This window comes from Plecotus auritus, assembly GCF_963455305.1.
Source record: "Plecotus auritus genome assembly, chromosome: 3".
Lineage (NCBI taxonomy): Eukaryota > Metazoa > Chordata > Mammalia > Chiroptera > Vespertilionidae > Plecotus > Plecotus auritus.
Window position 1 is genome coordinate 176,286,002 of NC_137772.1, and position 22,204 is coordinate 176,308,205.

Here is a 22,204-nt window from a genome sequence, read left to right on the forward strand (position 1 = left end):
TTTGCTTTGTATGAAATGATGAGTTTTAGCCCTAGCCAGTTTGGATAGAGCATTGGCCTGCGGACTGAAGGGTCCCTGGTTTGATTCCGGGCAAGGACACATACCAGGTTGCGGGCTTGATCCCCAGTAGCGGGTGTGCAGGAGGCAGCCAACCAATAATTCTCTTTCATCATTGATGTTTCTATCTCTCTCTCTCTCCTTTCCTCTCTAAAATCAATAAAAAATATATATATTTTAAAAATTGTGATTTTTAAAAATCCTTTCTAGGTCTCTTAGTATTTTTATGGTTGGTTATTCATTTTTTTGTTTGTTTTATACTTAAGTCTTTGATTCACAATATTCTGTTGTGAGAAATGGATCTGGTTTTTCCCCGCACATGGCTACCCAGTTGCCCATCACTACTTACAAAATAATCTACCTTCCCCCCTACTGATTTAAACGTATCTTAATCATAAATTCTTGTATCAATTAGGTACATATCTGGACTTTTTGTTATTTTTTACTGATTACATATAGATGAGTCACTTCTAATCCATGATATTTATTGCAGTTTTCTTTTCATGATGTTGAGTCTTTGTCATAGTCATTATAGTGTTTGCCAGTACTTGTTAATGAGATGTGAGCAGAATTGGTACGTGTCATTTCTGCGCTGAGCTTGTCATTGTCAGTCTGAGACCCTCCAGAGTCTCCTTTACCTCTGCCATGATAACCTACAATGTTTAAGATGATAGCTGTTCTTTTAGCCTGTATTCTTGAGAGTATACAATGAAGCTCTCCCTGCTGCGCCCTGATGGATTTGTAGTATGAACAACAAGTAAAATTTTCTTTTTAGCCACTAAGATTTGGGGTTGTTAAGACAGCAAAATCTAGCTTATCTTTACTAATGCTGTCTTCCTATCCAAAAATATGGTATACCTTCCTTTTTATTCAAGTGTGTCCTTCTGGAAAAAGTTTTTGTATAACTCTTACATATTCTTCCATAAGTGTATATCCTGGTAGTTGTGTTTTTAAAAAAATATTTTTATTGATTTCAGAGAGGAAGGGAGAGGGAGAGATAGAAACCTCAATGATGAGAATCACTGATTGGCTGCCTTCTGCATACCTCCCACTGGGGATCAAGCCCACAACGGGGGCATATGCCCTGATAGGGAATAGAACCATGACCTCCTGGTTCATAGGTCGACGCTCAGCCACGCCAACTGGGCAGTTTTTATTTTTATTTATTTATTTATTTATTTATTTATTTATTTATTTATTTATTTATTTATTTATTTATATTAAGGTATTATATGTGTACATATCTTACCATTGCCCCCCCACCCCACTACCATACATGCCCTCACCCCCCAATGTTTTGCATCCGTTGGTTACTCTTATATACATGCATATAAGTCGTTCAGTTGATCTCTTATTTCCCCCACCTCTCCCTAACCTTACCGCTGTAATTTGACAGTCTGTTTGATGCTTTACTGCCTCTGTATCTATCTTTTTGTTCATCAGTTTATAATGTTTTTCATTATCCCCAAATGAGTGAGATCATGTGGTATTTTTCTTTCATTGACTGGCTTATTTCACGTAGCATAATGTTCTCTAATTCCATCCAGGTGCCTACAAATGGTAGTAATTCCTTCTTTTTTATGGCAGCATAGTATTCCATTGTATAGATGTACCATAGTTTTCTGATCCAGTCATCTGCTGACGGGCACTTAGGCTGTTTCCAAATCTTAGCTATTGCAAATTGGGCTGCTATGAACATAGGGTGCATATATGGGCAGTTTTTATTTTTGTGGTTACTATTGTAAATGGACTCTCTTTTTCTGATATCTTCTAACTCATTATTTGTATAAATGAAGGCTCGATTTCTCTGTATCAATTTTGTATGCAGCCATTTATGGTATTCAAGCATGTGAAAGTTTTTCAATTGATATTTTTGAGTTCTCCAGAACTCAAATATAATCATAGCACCTATCAATAATAATTATTTTACATTTAGATTTGCCAATTTTTAAACATCTAATTCCTGTCTCTTGATTATCTGAATTGGTTAGTATCTCTAAAACTCTGTTAAAAAATATTGGTGATATAGCTACAAGGTCATCTTTATTCATTTGACTGCCCTGAGTAACAGCTATGAGTGCCTTCCCATGGCCCCATGTTATTTTTCTTAAAAAAGTTCATATTCAAGTGTGTTTAAAGGATCACTTACATTGATATTATCTTTTCTGAAAAAGTTGTAAAATGTTCTTAACCTAAGTCAATTTCTTTTATGTTCTTATTTTCTCCATTCTATGTAACTCAGATGGCCAAAATATAAGCCCTTTCATTGCTAATTATTAAAAAATAACTATAAATTGATTAAAAAGATAGTGGCAATAATGAACATCCTATATAATAATCCTATATAATAAAAGGGTAATATGCAAATTGACCCTAATGGTGGAACAGCCAGTCGCTATGACACGCACTGACCACCAGGGGGCAGATGCTCAATGTAGGAGCTGCCCCCTGGTGGTCAGTGCACTTCCACAGGGGGATCTCCGCTCAGCCACAGGCTGGGCTGAGGGCTGCGAGCACAGCGGCAGTGGTGGGAGCCTCTCCTGCCTCTGTGGCGGCACTAAGCTGTCAGTAGGACATCCCCCGAGGGCTCCTGGGCTGCCAGAGGGGTGTCTGATTGCCAGCTTAGGCTTGATTCCCTGGGGAGTGGGCCTAAGCCAGCAGGTGGACATCCCCTAAGGGGTCCCGGACTGTGAGAGGGACCCACCCCGCCAAGGTCACAAATTTTTGTGCACTGGGCCTCTAGTCTTTCTTATATTTGTCAGTAAAAAAAATGCTGACTTTTAGGTTGAAGTACTTTTTTGTCATATTAAAGTATCCATTTGCTCCTGTTTCATTATGTTTTTTAAAAATCAAGAGTGGATGTTGAATTTTATTAAATTTGTTAAATCACATTTTTTATTAAATGTGATTTTGACATGTCATTTTCATGTGCATTAAAGAAAATATTACTTTCTCCTCAGATCTATTAATATAATTAATTATATTAAACCATCATTGCATTCCTGGAATAAATCCTATTTGTCCTTGGTGTATCCTTCTTTGAATGTTATGAAGTTTGTTTGCTAATGTTTTATTTAGTTTTTTTTACATTAATTAGTAAGTTTGATTGGTGCTATCTTTGTCAATTTTTTGGTGCTATCTTTGTCAATTTTTTATATAATTTTAAGCTTCTATCATTAAAAAATGTGAAAACTTATTTTTTTTATGCTTGAGAGTTTACAGTAAAATTAGTTGTTCTTTAAGGTTTGGCAGATATCATCTATGATATTATATAGGCTTGGTACTTTGGGAGGGAAGTTCTTAGACAGCTTTCTTAATTTTTATATGGCAATTAGTTTGTTTAGATTTATTGGAGATTTAAAAATTTTTTGAATATATTTTTTATTGTTGATAGTATTACAGATATCTCCCATTTCCCCCTCACCTCTTCCCCCTGACTAGAGATTTTGAAGACATAAGTGACATGATCTGACCTGCTTCAGTAAAATCATTTAAAAATTGAAATATATAGATCAAGATTTTGTAACAATATTCAACTTATACAATTATAACTTTAATCCCATCAAAGATCAATTCATTTTTCCCAGAAAGCTCTTATTTAATATTTAATGTTATTATAATCAGATCACCAACAGATATAACAAGGAATAAAATATTGATAGATTAAAGATTTCATAACAAAGATAGCTAGGTCAAGAAGATTCTTGACATTATGTGGGAGAGAAGATATGAAGTATAATAATACTATTTTTGAATAGTATAAAAGGTGGTGATAAGAATGTTACCCACTTGCTTCACTGAGAACAGTGTTATTTATGGGAATGGATATGATAGGCATTCTATAATCAATGTGGAGAAGTTATTAAAAATACATGTAATAAAGATGGTTATAGAAAAAAAATGGCAGCAGAATAGACAGACGTTTCCCAAGCCTTGTCCTGGAGCAGATAGAAAGTACAGCTGAGGGTTGCACGGGGAGTGTCTGTTGGTGAGTTAAGGGACAGCTATACTCCAGGAGAAGGTGGGGGACTGCTGGACGGGGCTCCCCTGACTGGGCAGCCCCCACTGCTGCTGGGTTCCCTCCCAGAGCCACCGGTTCGGATGCGGAGACTGCGCCATCTTGAAGGGGAAAGTGGATGTTATTGGAAACCTGAAAATCTACAACTGCGGCACCCACCGAACAGCTGCGAACCCCAGAGCACCGGTCCCCAATTGGCGCAAACACACGGATTCAGAGGAGCTCTACACTCCACCACGGAAAGGTCAGATTTTGCCTGGGATAAGGTGAGGACTCTGGTCCCGGCAGGACAGAGAAACGCACGCCGTGCGGGAGCTGGAGGACCGGGGGAAGTCTGCGGCTAGAAAAATCCGTGGCTGTTGGGGCTGGCACGATCCATGAACGTGGAAGCGGGTCCTCAGAGCTGTTAACAGAGGGGATCTCTAAAAAGCAACCCATTTTGATCTGATGCAGAAGGACAGCCTAAAAATTTTAAAAGTGTGCCGGCTGCTTGGACACGGGGGGGAAGGAAGAACTGTGCAGACTTGTGTGCAGCCCCGGAGTTCGCACACTTGCGCTTTCTCCTCTTTAAATCCTTGCTTCTGATTGCTGAGCCCAGTGCATGGGATCACCCAGTTGGGGACACCCTAGGAGACTGCAGGGGAAAGTTGTTTTTCTGGAACCAGAGTGGGGAGTGACCATCAGAGAACCAGCTCTGGGCCAGCCCACTCCCACAAACCAGTATTGAGTGCCATAGGGAAAGCAGGATCTAAGCACTGGCTAGAGAGGACCTACAGACCCGGAGGTCAATCCAGAAACACTGCCACCCAGAGGTTGAATCACAAATTGACTCTTGTGTAATCACAAATAAAGGAATACAAGAAAGTAAGACACACTGCCTGCTTAAAAATCAGGACTGGCTTACAACACCGAGGAGCAGTGGAACACAGGGCACTGCAATACTGTCCTGACTGGGAAACAGGCATGCTAAACAGAACAATAGAAGAAGTGAATGACCTTCACTACTGCACATTTTATTTATTTTTTTCATCTTTTACTTAAGAAGCTAATTTTTTTTCTTTTTTCCTCACTTGATTTTACCTTTTTTTTTTTTTTTTTTTTTTTTTTTTTTTTTTTCAAATTTTTATTAAGGTATTATATGTGTACATATCTTACCATTGCCCCCCACCCCCACCCCACTCCCATACATGCCCTCACCCCCCAATGTTTTGTATCCGTTGCTTACTCTTATATACATGCATATAAGTCCTTCAGTTGATCTCTTATTTCCCCCACCTCTCCCTAACCTTACCACTGTAATTTGACAGTCTGTTTGATGCTTTACTGCCTCTGTAACTATTTTTTTGTTCATCAGTTTATAATGTTTTTCATTATCCCCAAATGAGTGGGATCATGTGGTATTTTTCTTTCATTGACTGGCTTATTTCACTTAGCATAATGTTCTCTAATTCCATCCAAGTGCCTACAAATGGTAGTAATTCCTTCTTTTTTACGGCAGCATAGTATTCCATTGTGTAGATGTACCATAGTTTTCTGATCCAGTCATCTGCTGATGGGCACCTAGGCTGTTTCCAAATCTTAGCTATTGTAAATTGTGCTGCTATGAACATAGGGGTGCATATATCCTTTCTGATTGGTGTTTCTGGTTTCTTAGGATATATTCCTAGGAGTGGGATTACTGGGTCAAATGGGAGTTCCATTTTCAGTTTTTTGAGGAAACTCCATACTGTTCTCCACAGTGGCTGCACCAGTCTGCATTCCCACCAGCAGTGCACGAGGGTTCCTTTTTCTCCGCATCCTCGCCAACACTTGTCGTTTGTTGATTTGTTGATGATAGCCATTCTGACAGGTGTGAGATGGTATCGCATTGTTGTTTTGATTTGCATCTCTCGGATAATTAGTGACTTTGAGCATGTTTTCATGTGTCTCTTGGCCTTCCTTCTGTCTTCTTTCGAAAAGATTCTATTTAGGTCTGTTGCCCATTTTTTTATTGGATCCTTTATCTTCCTTTTATTAAGTTGTATAAGCTGCCTGTAGATGTTGGAAATTAAACCTTTATCAGTGATACCATTTGCAAATATGTTCTCCCATACAGTGGGGTTTCTTGTTGTTTTGTTGATGGTTTCTTTTGCTGTGCAAAAGCTTTTTATTTTGATGTAGTCCCATTTGTTTATTTTCTGTTTGGCTTCCATTGCCCTAGGGGCAGTATCACTGAAAAAGTTCTTTTGGCATATGTCTGAGATTTTGCTGCCTGTGGATTCCTCTAGTATTTTTATGGTTTCCCGTCTTATATTTAAGTCCTGTACCCATTTTGAGTTTATTTTTGTGTATGGTGTAAGTTGGTGATCTAGTTTCATTTTTTTGCATGTATCTGTCCAATTTTCCCAACACCATTTATTAAAGAGACTGTCTTGACTCCATTGTATGCTCATGCCTCCTTTGTCAAATATTAAATGCGCATATTGGTTTGGGTCGATATCTGGATTCTCTATTCTGTTCCATTGATCTATATGTCTGTTCTTGTGCCAGTACCAGGCTGTTTTGAGGACAGTGGCTTTGTAATACAGCTTGAAATCTGGTATTGAGATCCCTCCTACTTTATTCTTCTTTCTCAGGATTGCTGTGGCTATTCGGGGTCTTTTTTTATTCCAGATGAATTTTTGGAGAGTTCTTTCTAGGTCTGTGAAATACGCCGTTGGTATTTTAATGGGGAGTGCATTGAATCTATAGATTGCTTTGGGTAGTATGGACATTTTAATGATGTTGATTCTACCAATCCATGAACATGGTATGTTCTTCCATCTGTTTACATCTTCCTCTATCTCTTTTTTCAGGGTCCTGTAGTTTTCCGCATATAGGTCTTTTACCTCCTTGGTTAGGTTTATTCCTAAGTATCTTAATTTTTTTGGTGCAATGGAAAATGGGATTGCTTTTTTAGTCTCTCTTTCTGTAAGTTCATTGTTGGTGTATAGAAATGCCATAGATTTCTTGGCATTAATTTTGTATCCTGCTACATTGCCGAATTCATTTATTAAGTCTGTTAGTTTTTTTATGGAGTCTTTCGGGTTTTTTATGTACAATATCATGTCATCTGCAAATAAGGACAGCTTTACTTCTTCTTTTCCAATTTGGATGCCTTTTATTTCTTCTTCTTGTCTAATTGCAGTGGCTAATACTTCCAGTACTATGTCAAACAGGAGTGGTGAGAGTGGGCATCCCTGTCTTGTTCCTGTTCTTAGGGGAAATGGTTTTAGTTTTTGCCCATTGAGTATGATGTTAGCTGTGGGTTTATCATATATAGCTTTTATTATGTTGAGGTATGATCCTTCTATTCCCACCTTGTTGAGAGTTTTTATCAAGAAAGGGTGTTGGATTTTGTCAAATGCTTTTTCTGCATCAATTGATATGACTATGTGATTTTTATCTCTCAATTTGTTTATGTGATGTATCACATTTATTGATTTGCGGATATTGAACCATCCTTGCATTCCTGGGATAAATCCTACTTGGTCATGGTGTATGATCTTTCTGATGTACTGCTGGATCCTATTTGCTAGAATTTTATTGAGGATTTTGGCATCTACATTCATGAGGGATATTGGCCTGTAATTCTCCTTCATTGTGTTGTCTTTATCTGGTTTTGGTATTAGGGTGATGCTGGCTTCATAGAAGGAGCTTGGAAGTGTTCCTTCCTCTTGAATTTTTTGGAATAGTCTGAGGAGGATAGGTTTTAGTTCTTCCTTGAATGATTGGTAGAACTCTCCTGTGAAGCCGTCTGGCCCCGGGCTTTTGTTTGCCGGAAGCTCTTTGATGACTGCTTCAATTTCTTCCATAGTTACTGGCATGTTGAGCTGTTTAGATTCTTCCTGATTGAGTTTTGGAAGGTTATATTTTTCTAGGAATATGTCCATTTCCTCCAGGTTGTCCAGTTTGTTGGAATAGAGTTGTTCGTAGTATTTTTTAACAATCCTTTGTATTTCAGCGGGATCTGTTGTTATTTCACCTCTTTCATTTCTGATCTTGTTTATTTGGGTCCTCTCTCTTTGCTTCTTGGTGAGCCTGGCTAGAGGTTCATCAATCTTGTTTATCCTTTCAAAGAACCAGCTCTTGGTCTTGTTGATCTTTTGAATTGTTTCTTTGGTCTCTATGTCGTTTATCTGTGCTCTGATCTTTATTATTTCCTTCCTTCTGCTTACACGGGGCTTTTCTTGTTGCTCTTTTTCTAACTCTTTGAGTTGTTGGGTTAGGTAATTTATTACCCCTGTTTCTTGTTTTTTGCAGTAGGCTTGTAGAGCTATGAACTTCCCTCTCAAGACTGCTTTCGCTGTGTCCCATAGATTTTGGATTGTAGTGTTTTCATTGTCATTTGTTGCCATGATGTTTTTTATTTCTTCTTTGATCTCTCTGGTAATCCAGTCATGGTTTAATAGCATGCTGTTTAGTCTCCATGTGTTTGATTTCTTTGGGTTGTTTTTATTGTAGTTGATTTCCAGTTTTATGCCACTGTGGTCTGAGAAGATGCTTGATATGATTTCTATCTTCTTGAATTTGAAGAGACTTTGCCTGTGTCCCAACATATGGTCTATCTTTGAAAATGACCCATGTGCACTTGAGAAGAATGTATATTCTGTGGCTTTGGGGTGAAATGTTCTGAAGATGTCAATTAATTCCATCTGGTCTAGTGAGTCATTTAGGATTGATGTTTCTTTGCTGATGTTTTGTTTAGAGGATTTGTCCAATGGTGATAGTGGGGTATTAAAGTCTCCTACTATGATTGTATTGCTGTCAATCTCTCCCTTGATATCCTCCAGGAGTTTTTTTATGTATTTGGGTGCTCCTGTATTGGGTGCATATATGTTTACCAGAGTTATTTCTTCTTGTTGGATTGCTCCCTTTAGTATTATGAAATGGCCTTCCTTATCTCTTGTTATGTCCTTCAGTTTGAGATCTAATTTGTCAGAAATAAGTATTGCTACCCCAGCTTTTTTTTCAGTTCCATTTGCCTGGAAAACCTTTTTCCATCCCTTCACCCTCAGTCTGTGTGCGTCTTTTTTTCTGAGGTGGGTTTCTTGTAGACAGCAGATATATGGGTCGTGTTTTCTTATCCAATCCGTTACCCTATGTCTTTTGATTGGGGCATTTAATCCATTTACATTTAAAGTTATTATTGATAGGTACTTATTTGTCGCCATTCCTATTCTTTACCCCTGTGTTACTTCTTCACTTCCTATTTCTTTTTTTTTACAGCAGACCCTTTAGCATTTCTTGCATTGCTGGTTTGGTGGTAATAAATTCCCTTAGTCCTTTTTTGTCTGTGAAGCTCCTGATTTCACCTTCAATTTTGATTGACAGCCTTGCTGGGTACAGTATTCTTGGATTCAGCCCCTTCCTTTGCATGACTTTGTATATTTCATTCCATTCCCTTCTGGCTTGATGAGTTTCTGTTGAGAAATCAGTTGCTAGTCTGATGGGGGTTCCTTTGTATGTAACTTTCTGTCTCTCTCTTGCTGCTTTTAAGATTCTTACTTTGTCGTTGTTGTTTGCCAATTTAATTATAATGTGCCTTGGCGTCGGTCTTTTGGGGTTCATTTTGCTTGGGACTCTGTGAGCTTCTTGGATTTGTGTGTGTTTTTTCTTCCCTATATCTGGGAAATTTTCTGTCATTATTTCTTCAAAGAGGTTTTCTATTCCTTGCTCAGCTTCCTTTCCTTCTGGAACCCCTATTATGCGGATGTTGTTTTGTTTCGTGTTGTCCCAAAGTTCCCTTAGACTCTCCTCTTGCCTTTTAATTTTTTTTTCTAGAAGTTGCTTTTCTTGGGTATTTTTTTCCATCTTGTCTTCTAGCTCACTGATGCGGTCCTCTGCTTCTTCTAGTCTACTCTTGATGCTTTCTATTGAGTTCTTTACAGCAGCGATGTCATTTTTCATTTCTTCTTGGTTCTTCTTCATTTCCTCTTGGTTCTTGCTCATATTGTCAAATTTGTCTTCCATTCTTTTCAGCCACCTTATGACCATTTCTCTGAATTCTTTTTCTGGAAGGTTGCTTGCCTCCATTTCGTTTACTTCCTTTTCTGGTGATGCCTGCTTTTCTTTCATATGCGGGCTGCCTCTTTGTCTCCCCATGGTCTCTCTTCTCTGGGTGTCTGGTTATGTAGTTCTTTCTCTCCTGGGTTGATTTAAAGGCACAAAATACAGCACTACCAGGTACAACTCACAAGGCACTGAACAGGAATGTATTCACGATATTAATAACCTCCAATAAAGGTGACCACCAGAAAAAGGCAAATTAGGTGATAGGAGAGAAAGAAGAAGAGGAAAAAAGAAAGAAAGAAAGAAAGAAAGAAAAAAGGAGTGTGAAAATGAAATTGGGAAAAGGGAAAGTAAAGAGAAGAAAAAAAAGAAAAAAAAAAGTAAGAGAGACAAGAAAGTGACTAAGAGAGATAGGGGAACAGACTATATATATTGGGGATAAAACTCCAATAGAACAATCACTAATCCCAGCAAATGCCAGCAACAAGTGCCTGGGGATTAGTACAAACTACAACACCAACTAATATGGAGTGAGGCAAGGGAAAGCTGAAGCACAAAACAAACAAAAAAATAAACAAAAGAAGAATAAGCAAAACAATCTCACAAAAAAGCATAAAAATTGGATATAATCTACATTCAAGCAAACAACAACAAAAGGACAGAGAGAAGGACAAGTTTATGGATAGCTCAGACAGCGAAGGGAGAGGTGTATGTGGACTTGGAGCAGGGGATTGGAGATTAGATATGTAAGTAGGGTGAAATTTTAACAAGGGGTAAACAGAAAGAATAGGGAGAATCTAAAGCAGTAAAAGGGTAAGATAAACAGGACACTGAAAAGGGGGAGGTTAGGAGGGGAGTGATGGCCTAAAGGTAGAGTTGAGATAGAGTAAAACGATGCTAAAGGAAAGATAGAAATAGAATGTAGAACCCTAATCCCAAAATAAAATGAAGAGAAAATAAAATGACACTTAAAAAAAAAAAAAAAAAAAAAAGATAAAATAGCAGTAGTAATAATACGGATTGAAAATAAAAATGTAATAATTAAAAAGGTAAAATCAAGTGATGAAAAAAGAGAAAAAAAAGTTTCTTGATTAAAAGATGCAAAAAATGAAAATAAAAAAGAATAAAAAAATAAAAGGTAAAAATAAAATGTGAAGTAGTGAAGGTCATTCACTTCCTCTGTTTTTCTGTTTGGCACGCCTGTTTCTCAGTCCAGACAGTATTGCAGTTCCCTGCGATCCACTGCTCTTCGGTGTTGTAAGCCAGTCCTGATTTTAAGCAGGCGGTGTGTCTTAATTTCTCGTATTCCTTTATTTTTGATTACACAAGAGTCAATTTGTGATTCAGCCCCTGGGTGGCAGTGTTTCTGGATTAACTTCCGGGTCTATCTATGGCCTCTCTAGGCAGTGTTAGAGCCTTCTTTCCCGCACTCGCCACTGGCCTGTGGGAGTGGTCTGCCTCAGAGCTGACTCTCTGAGGGTCACGCCCAGCTCCGATCCCCAGGTTCCAGAAAAACAACCTTCCCCTGCAGTCTCCCAGGGTGTCCCCAACTGGGTGATCCTATGTATTGGGCTTAGTAATCAGAGGCCAGAATTTCAAGAGGAAAAAGCTCAGTTGTGCGAACTCCGGGACTCCGCGTAAGCCCAGGCACCCAGGGAACGCAGGGGCTGCGCGTAAGTCTGGACTGCCTGAAATTCTTAGGGTGTCCCTGCACTTCAGATCAAAATGGGTTGCTTTTTAGAGTGCCCTTCTCTTAGCAGCTCTGAGGACCCCTTTCCACAATCACAGATCACGCCAGCCCCTACAGCCACGGATTTTTCTAGGCACAGACTTCCCTGGTCCTCCAGCTCCCGCAAAACGCGCGTTCCTCTCTCCCTCCGGGACCAGAGACCTCACCTTATCCCAGGCGAAATCTGACCTTTCCGTGGTGGAGTGTAGAGCTCCTCTGAACCCGTGTGCTTGCGCCAGTTGGGGAGCGTTGTTCTGGGGCTCGCAGCTGTTCCTGGGGTGCCGCAGTTGTGGATTCTCAGGCTTCAGATAAGCTCCACTTTCAGGATCAAGATGGCGCAGACTCCGCGTCCAACCCCGCAGCTCTGGGAGGGGACCCAGCCGCAGTTCGTGCTGCCAGGTCAGGGGAACCCCGTTCAGCAGTCCCCCACCTCCTTCTGGAATTCAGCTGTCTCCCAACCGGCCAACAAACACTCCTTGTGCGACCCTCAGCTGTTCTTTCTTTCTGCTCCGGGACAAGGCTCGGAACACGTCTGTCTATTCCGCCGCCATTATTCCTAATTCTGATTTTACCTTTTTAATGATTACATTTTTATTTTCAATCAGTATTATTACTACTACTATTTTACCTTTTTTTAAAAAAAGTGTCATTTTATTTTCTCTTTATTTTACTTTGGGATTAGTGTTCTACATTCTATTTTCATCTTCCCTTTCGCATCATTCTACTCTATCTCAACTCTATCTTTATGCCATCACTCTCTTCCTAACTTTTACCCTTTTGTTGCCCTGTTTCTCTTACCTTTCTCCTGCTTTAGATTTTCCCTATTCTTTCTTTTTACCCCCTGTTAAAATTTCACCCTACTTATATATCTAATTTCCAATCCCCTGCTCCAAGTTCATACACACCTCTCTCTTCTCTGTCTTCACTATCCAAAAAATTGTTTTTCTCTCTGTCCTTTTGTTGTTGTTTGCTTGAATGTTGATTATATCGATTTTTTATGCTTGTTTGTGAGATTGGTTTGCTTATTCTTTTGTTTGCTTTGTTTTTTTGTTTGCTTTGTTTTTGTTTGTTTTTTGCTTCTGTTTTCCCTCGCCTCGCTTGATATTAGTTGTTGTTTGTAGTTTGTATTCATCTCCAGGTACTTCTTGCTGGCATTTGCTGGGATTAGTGGCTGTTCTATTGGAGTTTCCTCCCCATATATATAGTTTGTTCCCCTTTTCTTTCTTATTCTCTTTCTTTTCTCTCTTACTTTTTTTTCTTCCTTTTCCCAATTTCATTTTGGCACTCCTTTCTTTTGTCTTTTTTTTTCTCTTCTTTCTCTCCTATCCCCTAATTTGCCTTTCCCTGGTGGTCACCTTTATTTGGGGTTATTAATATCGTGAATACATTTCTGTTCAGTGCCTTGTGTGTTGTACGTGGTTGTGTTGTATTTTGTGCCTTTAAATCAACACAGCAGAGAGAGAACTACATAACCAGACACCCAGAGAAGAGAGACCATGGGGGGACAAAGACACAGCCCGCATATGAAAGAAAAGCAGGCATCACCAGAAAAGGAAGTAAACGAAATGGAGGCAAGCAACCTTCCAGAAAAAGAATTTAGAGAAATGGTCATAAGGTGGCTGAAAAGAATGGAAGACAAATTCGACAATATGAGCAAGAACCAAGAGGAAATGAAGAAGAACCAAGAAGAAATGAAAAATAACATCCCTGCTGTAAAGAACTCAATAGAAAGCATCAAGAGTAGACTAGAAGAAGCAGAGGACCTCATCAGTGAGCTAGAAGACAAGGTAGGAAAAAATACCGAAGTAGAGCAGCTTCTAGAAAAAAAATTTAAAAAGCAAGAGGAGAGCCTAAGGGAACTTTGGGACAACACGAAACAAAACAACATCCACATAATAGGGGTGCCAGAAGGAGAGGAAACTGAGCAACGAATAGAAAACCTGTTTGAAGAAATAATGACAGAAAACTTCCCTGATATAGGGAAGAAAAAAACCCACACAAATCCAAGAAGCTCACAGAGTCCCAAGCAAAATGAACTCCAAAAGACCAACGCCAAGGCACATTAAATTGGCAAATACCAACGACAAAGTAAGAATCTTAAAAGCAGCCAGAGAGAGACAGAAAGTTACCTACAAAGGAACCCCCATCAGACTAGCAACTGATTTCTCAACAGAAACTCATCAGGCCAGAAGGGAATGGAATGAAATATACAAAGTCATGCAAAGGAACGGTCTGAATCCAAGAATACTGTACCCAGCATGGCTATCAATCAAAATTGAAGGTGAAGCCCTAACTGGTTTGGCTCAGTGGATAGAGCATCGGCCTGTGGACTGAAGGGTTCCAGGTTCGATTCCAGTCAAGGGCATGTACCTTGGTTGCAGGCACATCCCCAGTAGGGGATATGCAGGAGGCAGCTGATCGATGTTTCTCTCTCATCGATGTTTCTAACTCTCTATCCCTGTCTCCCTTCCTCTCTGTAAAAAATCAATAAAATATATATTTTTAAAAAATTTAAAGGTGAAATCAGGAGCTTCACAGACAAAAAAGGACTAAGGGAATTTATTACCACCAAACCAGCAATGCAAGTAATGCTAATGGGTCTACTGTAAAAAAAAAAGAAATCGGAAGCGAAGAATGAACACAGGGGTAAAGAATGAAAATGGTGACAAATAAGTACCTATCAATAATAACTTTAAATGTAAATGGATTAAATGCCCCAATCAAAAGACATAGGGTAACGGATTGGATAAGAAAACACGACCTATATATCTGCTGTCTACAAGAAACCCACCTCAGGAAAAAAAAATGCACACAGACTGAGGGTGAGGGGATGGACAAAGGTTTTTCAGGCGAATGGAAATGAAAAAAAGGCTGGGGTAGCAATACTTATATCTGACAAATTAGATCTCAAAGTGAAGGACATAACAAGAGATAAGGAAGGCCACTTCATAATACTAAAGGGAGCAATCCAACAAGAAGAAATAACTCTGGTAAACATATACGCACCCAATACAGGAGCACCCAAATACATAAAAAAAAAACCTCCTGGAGGATATCAAGGGAGAGATTGACAGCAATACAATCATAGTAGGAGACTTTAATACCCCACTATCACCATTGGACAAATCCTCTAAACAAAAAATCAGCAAAGAAATACCAATCCTAAATGACTCACTAGACCAGATGAAATGACATCTTCAGAACATTTCACCCCAAAGCCACAGAAAACACATTCTTCTCAAGTGCACATGGGTCATTTTCAAAGACAGACCATATGTTGGGTCATAGGCAAAGTCTCTTCAAATTCAAGAAGATAGAAATCATATCAATCATCTTCTCAGATCACAGTGGCATAAAACTGGAAATCAACTATAATAAAACAATCCAAAAAATCCAAAAATCACATGGAGACTAAACAGCATGCCATTAAACAATGACTAAGTTACCGGAGAGATCAAGGAAGAAATAAAAAAACATCATGGCAACAAATGACAATGAAAACACAACAATCCAAAATCCATGGGACACAGCAAAAGCAGTCTTGAGAGGGAAGTTCATAGCTCTACAAGACTACTGCAAAAAACAAGAAACAATGGTAAAAATTACCTAACTGTACAACTCAAAGAGTTAGAAAGAGAGCAACAAGAAAAGCCCAGTGTAAGCAGAAGGAAGGAAATAATAAAGATCAGAGCAGAGATAAACGACATTGAGACCAAAAAAAACAATACAAAAGATCAACAAAACCAAGAGCTGGTTCTGTGAAAGGATAAACAAGATTGATGAACCTCTAGCCAGGCTCACCAAGAAGCAAAGAGAGAGGACCCAAGTAAACAAAATCAGAAATGAAAGAGGTAAAATAACAACAGACCCCACCGAAATACAAAGGATTGTTAAAAAATACTATGAACAACTCTATTCCAACAAACTGGACAACCTGGAGACAATGGACATATTCCTAGAAAAATATAACCTTCCAAAACTCAATCAGGAAGAATCTCAATAGGCCAATAACTATGGAATAAATTGAAGCAGTCCAGCAAACAAAAGCCCAGGGCCAGACGGCTTCACAGGGGAGTTTTACCAAACATTCAAGGAAGAACTAAAACCTATCCTCCTCAGACTATTCAAAAAAATTCAAGAGGAAGGAACACTTCCAAGCTCCTTCTATGAATCCAGCATCACCCTAATACCAAAACCAGATAAAGACAACACAATGAAAGAGAATTACAGGCCAATATCCCTCATGAATGTAGATGCCAAAATCCTCAACAAAATTCTAGCAAATCGGATCCAGCACTACATCAGAAAGATCATACACCATGACCAAGTAGGATTTATCCCAGGAACGCAAGGATGGCACAATATCCGCAAATCAATAAACGTGATACATCACATAAACAAATTGAGAGATAAAAATCACATAGTCATATCAATTGATGCAGAAAAAACATTTGACAAAATCCAACACCCTTTCTTGATAAAAACTCTCAACAAGGTGGGAATAGAAGGATCATACCTCAACATAATAAAAGCTATCCTATCTAATAAAGAGGGAATATGCTAATTAACCATCACTCCGTCACAAAAATGGCTGCACCCACAGCTGAGGCCAAGTTCCCTTAAAGAGCCTTAATGAGCAATCAGCAGAGACCTGAGGCTACACCCTCCCCCACCCCTGTGGGGCTTGACAGGGAACCTCAGGCTGGCAGGGCTTAACAGGAGATCTCAGGCCACGCCCCCCACCCAGCGGGGCTTGACAGGGGACCTCAAGGTGCACTTCCCGTCCTGGTGCTGGGCTAGGGGACCTCAGGCTGCTCCCCCGGCCCCAGCACCAGGCCAGGGGACCTCAGGCCACACCCTCCGCCCCAGCACTGAGCCAGGGGACCTGAGGCTGCGCCCCCCTGCCTGGCGGGGCTTGACAGGGAACCTCAAGGTGCACCCCCAGTGCTGGGTCAGGGGAACTCAGGCTGCGCCCCCCACCCAGGGGGGACCTGAGGCTGCACCCCTCTGCTGATGGGGCTTGACAGGGGACCTGAGGCTGTTCCCCACTCCCGGTGCCAGGCCGGGGGACCTGAGGCTGTGCGTCCCCACCCCTGCCTGGCGGGGCTTGACGGGGGACCTCAGGCCATGCCCCCCACCCAGCGGGGCCTGACAGGGGATCTCAGGCCATGTCCCACACCGGGCGGGGCTTGACAGGGTCCTCAAGGCATGCCCCCCGCACCCCGGTCTGGGCTGGGGGACCTCAGGCCACGCCCCCCATCCTGGCGCTGGGCCAGGGGACCTGACGCTATGTTCCCTGCCTGGCGGGGCTTGACAAGGGTGGGACTAGCCAGGTCTGGATCTATCCCAATGAGGGGGAGGCTGGCCAGGTCTGGGTCTCATGCAATTTTGAGGCACATGTGGGTGGGCGGGGACTTGACTCTAGGTCCCGTGGTGTGCCCCAGACTCTGACAGGAGGAAGGTTTTCATATACATTTTACTAATTTTCTCTCATCTCTGACACTTCTATTATAGAGAAAGGGCAAATAACAATATTAAATTATTTCCTCTAATTAATCCCCTTTTAATGTGCACGAATTTTGTGCACCAGGCCACTAGTATATGATAAACCCACAGCTAACATCATACTCAATGGGCAAAAACTAAAACCATTTCCCCTAAGAACAGGAACAAGACAAGGATGCCCACTCTCACCACTCCTGTTTGACATAGTACTGGAAGTATTAGCCATTGCGATTAGACAAGAAGAAGAAATAAAAGGCATCCAAATTGGAAAAGAAGAAGTAAAGCTGTCCTTATTGGCAGATGACATGATATTGTACATAAAAAACCCGAAAGACTTCATAAAAAAAACTAATAGACTTAATAAATGAATTCGGCAATGTAGCGGGATACAAAATTAACGCCAAGAAATCTATGGCATTTCTATATACCAATAGTGAACTTACAGAAAGAGAGACTAAAAAAGCAATCCCATTTACCATCACACCAAAAAAATTAAGATACCTAGGAATAAACTTAACTAAGGAGGTAAAAGACCTATACGCGGAAAACTACAGGACATTGAAAAAAGGGATAGAGGAAGACGTAAACAGATGGAAGAACATACCATGTTCATGGATTGGGAGAATCAATATCATTAAAATGTCCATACTACCCAAAGCAATCTATAGATTCAATGCACTCCCCATTAAAATACCAATGGCATATTTCACAGACCTAGAAAGAACTCTCCAAAAATTCATCTGGAATAAAAAAAGACTCCGAATAGCCACAGAAATCCTGAGAAAGAAGAACAAAGTAGGTGGGATCTCAATACCAGATTTCAAGCTGTATTACAAAGCCACTGTTCTCAAAACTGCCTAGTACTGGCACAAGAACAGACATATTGATCAATGGAATAGAATAGAAAACCCAGAAATTGACCCAAATCACTATGCTCAATTAATATTTGACAAAGGAGGCATGAACATACAATGGAGTCAAGACAGTCTCTTCAATAAATGGTGTTGGGAAAATTGGACAGATACATGCAAAAAAAAAAAATGAAACTAGACCACCAACTTATACCATACACAAAAATAAACTCAAAATGGATAAAGGACTTAAACATAAGACGGGAAACCATAAAAATATTAGAGGAATCCACAGGCAGCAAAATCTCAGACATATGCTGAAGCAATATCTTCACCGATACAGCTCCTAGGGCAATGGAAACTAAAGATGAAAAAAATAAATGGGACTACATCAAAATAAAAAGCTTCTGTACAGCAAAAGAAACCATCAACAAAACAACAAGAAAGCCCACTGCCTGGGAGAACATATTTGCCAATGTTATCACCGATACGGGTTTAATCTCCAACATTTACAGGGAACTCATACAACTTAACAAAAGGAAGATAAACAATCCAATAAAAAAAATAGGCAACAGACCTAAATAGATACTTTTCTAAAGAAGACATAAGGAAGGCCAAGAGACATATGAAAACATGCTCAAAGTCACTAATTATCCGAGAGATGCAAATCAAAAGGACAATACGGTACCACCTCACACCTGTCAGAATAGCTATCATCAATAAATCAATAAATGACAAGTGCTGGCGAGGATGTGGAGAAAAAGGAACCCTCGTGCACTGCTGGTGGGAATGCAGACTGGTGCAGCCACTGTGGAGAACAGTATGGAGTTTCCTCAAAAAACTAAAAATGGAACTCCCATTTGACTCAGTGATCCCACTTCTAGGAATATATCCCAAGAAACTAGAAACACCAATCAGAAAGGATATATGCACCCCTATGTTCATAGCAGCACAATTCACCATAGCTAAGATTTGGAAACAGCCTAAGTGCCCATCAACAGATCAGTGGATTAAAAACCTGTGGTACATCTACACAATGGAATACTACACTGCAGTAAAAAAGGAGTTCTTACCATTTGCAACAACATGGATGGAGATGGAGAGCATTATGCTAAATGAAATAAGCCAGGCTGAGAAAGATAAATATCACATGATCTCACTCATTTGTGGAATATAATGAACAACATAAACTGATGAACAAAAAAAATTCCAGAGACAGAGAAACATCAATCAGAATGTCAAAGCTCAGGGAAGAGAGGGGAGGGTGGGGGTAAGGGGGAGAGATCAACCAAAGGACTTGTATGCATGCATATAAACCTAATCAATGGACACAGACAACAGGGGCGTGGGGGCATGAATGGGAGGTGGGGGGGGGGAATGGGGGAATAAGGACACATATGTAATACCTTAATCAATAAAGAAATAAAAAAAATAAATACACACACACACACACACACACACGCACAAAGAAGATGGTTCTAAGAGTGAAAAAAATAAAAATCACCTATAGGACATGGAAAAAAAATCCAAGGCTATTGGAAAATTAATTTAATTAAATATTAAATGATCCATATGTTTAGTAGGTTCTAAGCTATTAATTATAACCCACAAAAGGCACCTAAAAGTTGTTTCCTCTCTCTGTGTGTGTGTTTATATATGTATGTAAAACACCTATGTTTAGAAACATATCTTCAATGGTTCCCTTTGCCAACTCCTGCCCTGAAAATCCAAACTCTTTAACATGCCTTTTAAGGCCTTTCATAATCCAGCCATTCCAGTCTCCTTCCCACCATATCCTTTCATATATCCATGGTCTAAAAGTCTCAGACTATTCACCACTCCCAAAATATAACTTCCATTCTCTTACATTTGTACTAAGTATTACTTCAACCTGGAATTCCTCATCCCCTTCTTCCCAAACTTTAGGTTTACCTGAGATTGTTTAAAATATAGATCTCAAAACCTACACACCAAGATTTTGATTAAAAAGTTCTGGGGAGTCTTGGAATCTGTATTTTAACAAGCATTTCCTCCTTCCCCGACAAATGATTCAGTACACACTTTGAGAAATATTGGTATTCTGAAAAGGGAAAAGATCTAGGTTTGCTTCCCAAATATGCTATTTATTTATGTGATTTCAGAAAATCAATTAGCCCGGTCGGTATGGCTCAGTGGTTGAGCATCAACCCATGCATCAAGAGGTGAGGGCATGTAACCCAGGTGCAGACTTGATCCCCAGTAGGGGCATGCAGGAGGCAGCTAATAGCCTCTCTCTCTCCCTCTCCCTTCTCTCTATAAAAATCACTTCAAAAATCTTTAATTTTTCCCCCCTCAGATTCCTTTTCCTCTCCTCTAGTACAGGGATGGTGAAACACTATTTGTTTAGGAGGCCCAAACGTGGTAGTATGCATTATAGTAAAGAGAATACATTTTTATGACTATTCCTCAAGATCCTATTCAACATCTTATTAATTATGCATTTCTTTTTGCTCAAATAGCATGTTTACATTTCTATTTAGCATTTGTTTCATTCTCTCTTTGACACAGTTAATTTATTAGTCTCCTATTCTGGCTTTGAAATGCTTTGAAGGCAAAAAGACTGTCTTTTTTATAATTGTACTAGAGGCCTGGTGCACAAATTTGTGCACCAGTGCGGGTCCCTCAGCCTGGTCTGTGGGATCAGGCCAAAACTGGTTATCCGACATCCCCTGAGAGGACCTGGATGGGAGAGGGCACAGGCCAGGCTGAGGGACCCCACCAGTGCATGATCGGGGCTGGGCGGGGGGAGATGCGGGAGGTTAGCCAGCCAGGGAGGGACAGCAGGAGGGCTCCAGGGTGTGTCCGGCCCGGCTTGCTCAGTCTCAAACGGCCGGACCCCAGCAGCAAGCTAACCTGCTGGTAGGAGCATCTGCCCCCCGGTGGTCAGTGCATGTCATAGCAACTGTTCAACTGGTCAACTGTCTGCCCCCTGGTCAACTGGTCACCTGGTTAGTGCATGTCATAGCAAGCAGTTGAGCGGCCTTAGCACATCACTAGCATATTACGCTTTGATTGGTTGAATGGACAACCGGATGACCAAACACTTAACATATTAGGCTTTTATTATATAGAATTATGTCTTGTACATATCAATACTAAAATTTTAATGTATTAAAATAATAATAAACAACACTATTATAACACTAAACTGTGAAGGGTTAATGAAAATTTGACAGTCATATAGATTTTTGAAAGTTTAGTCATATATGGAACTAGATTAAGATTTCATTAAGTAAGCCTCCTATCCCTATCCCATCCCTCCCTACTTATTAAGGATGAGATGAGAATTGAAGTAACTAAGGCCAGGTTTGCTAAGTTAAGCTCAGTAATTATATCAATTTAATTCTTGTTAATTTTTTTCCAGAAACAATATAATCAAAAGATTACAAGCCATCCAAAACAGTGGGAAAGGTTATGAGACCCAGAACCTTTACATAATGCTGAACAGAATTGATGGCTACCAGGAAAAGATGATGAGGGTCTGGACTGAGAAGCAGAAGTCTCTAGAGCAGAACCGGAATCAGTGCCTGAGGAAAATGATGTCCTTATTTAGCCAGGTAATCTGTTTTCTATTCCCTCGCCCCAGTGTGTTACAAGAAAAATGAGAGTGGTAAGCTTTGAAAATAACATTCATCTGGAGATAGCTTGTATATTGGTTTCCTAGGGCTACTGTAACAAACTTCATGGCTTAAAACAACAGAAATGTATTCTTTTAGAGTTCTGAAGGCCAGTTTATGAAATCAAGATGGAGAAAGAATCGAGATGGTTCTTTTTGGAGGCTCTGAGAAATGTATTCCATGTCTTTCTCCTAGAGTCTGGTAGCTATAGACAATCATTGGCATTCATTGGCTTGTAGCTGCATAACCCCTATCCTCTGCTTTCATTTTTCCCTTAGCCCTTTCCCCAGCTTGTCTGTCTTTACTTCTGAATCTTACGAAGTCATGTGTCATGGATTTAGGATCCACCTGTTTAATC

The 22,204-nt window shown here is 40.0% G+C and overlaps 1 protein-coding gene across 1 annotated transcript in view; it reads left to right on the forward strand.

The window, feature by feature from the left end:
• FAM186A (family with sequence similarity 186 member A) overlaps positions 1-22,204 on the forward strand; it is a gene marked incomplete at both ends in the record, with an annotated part of 109,322 nt that overhangs the window by 84,483 nt on the left and 2,635 nt on the right. Inside the window, one exon of the mRNA XM_080660224.1 lies at positions 21,594-21,786. Within this exon, the coding sequence (XP_080516350.1) occupies positions 21,594-21,786 (193 nt within the window). The remainder of the gene's footprint in view (positions 1-21,593; positions 21,787-22,204) is intronic.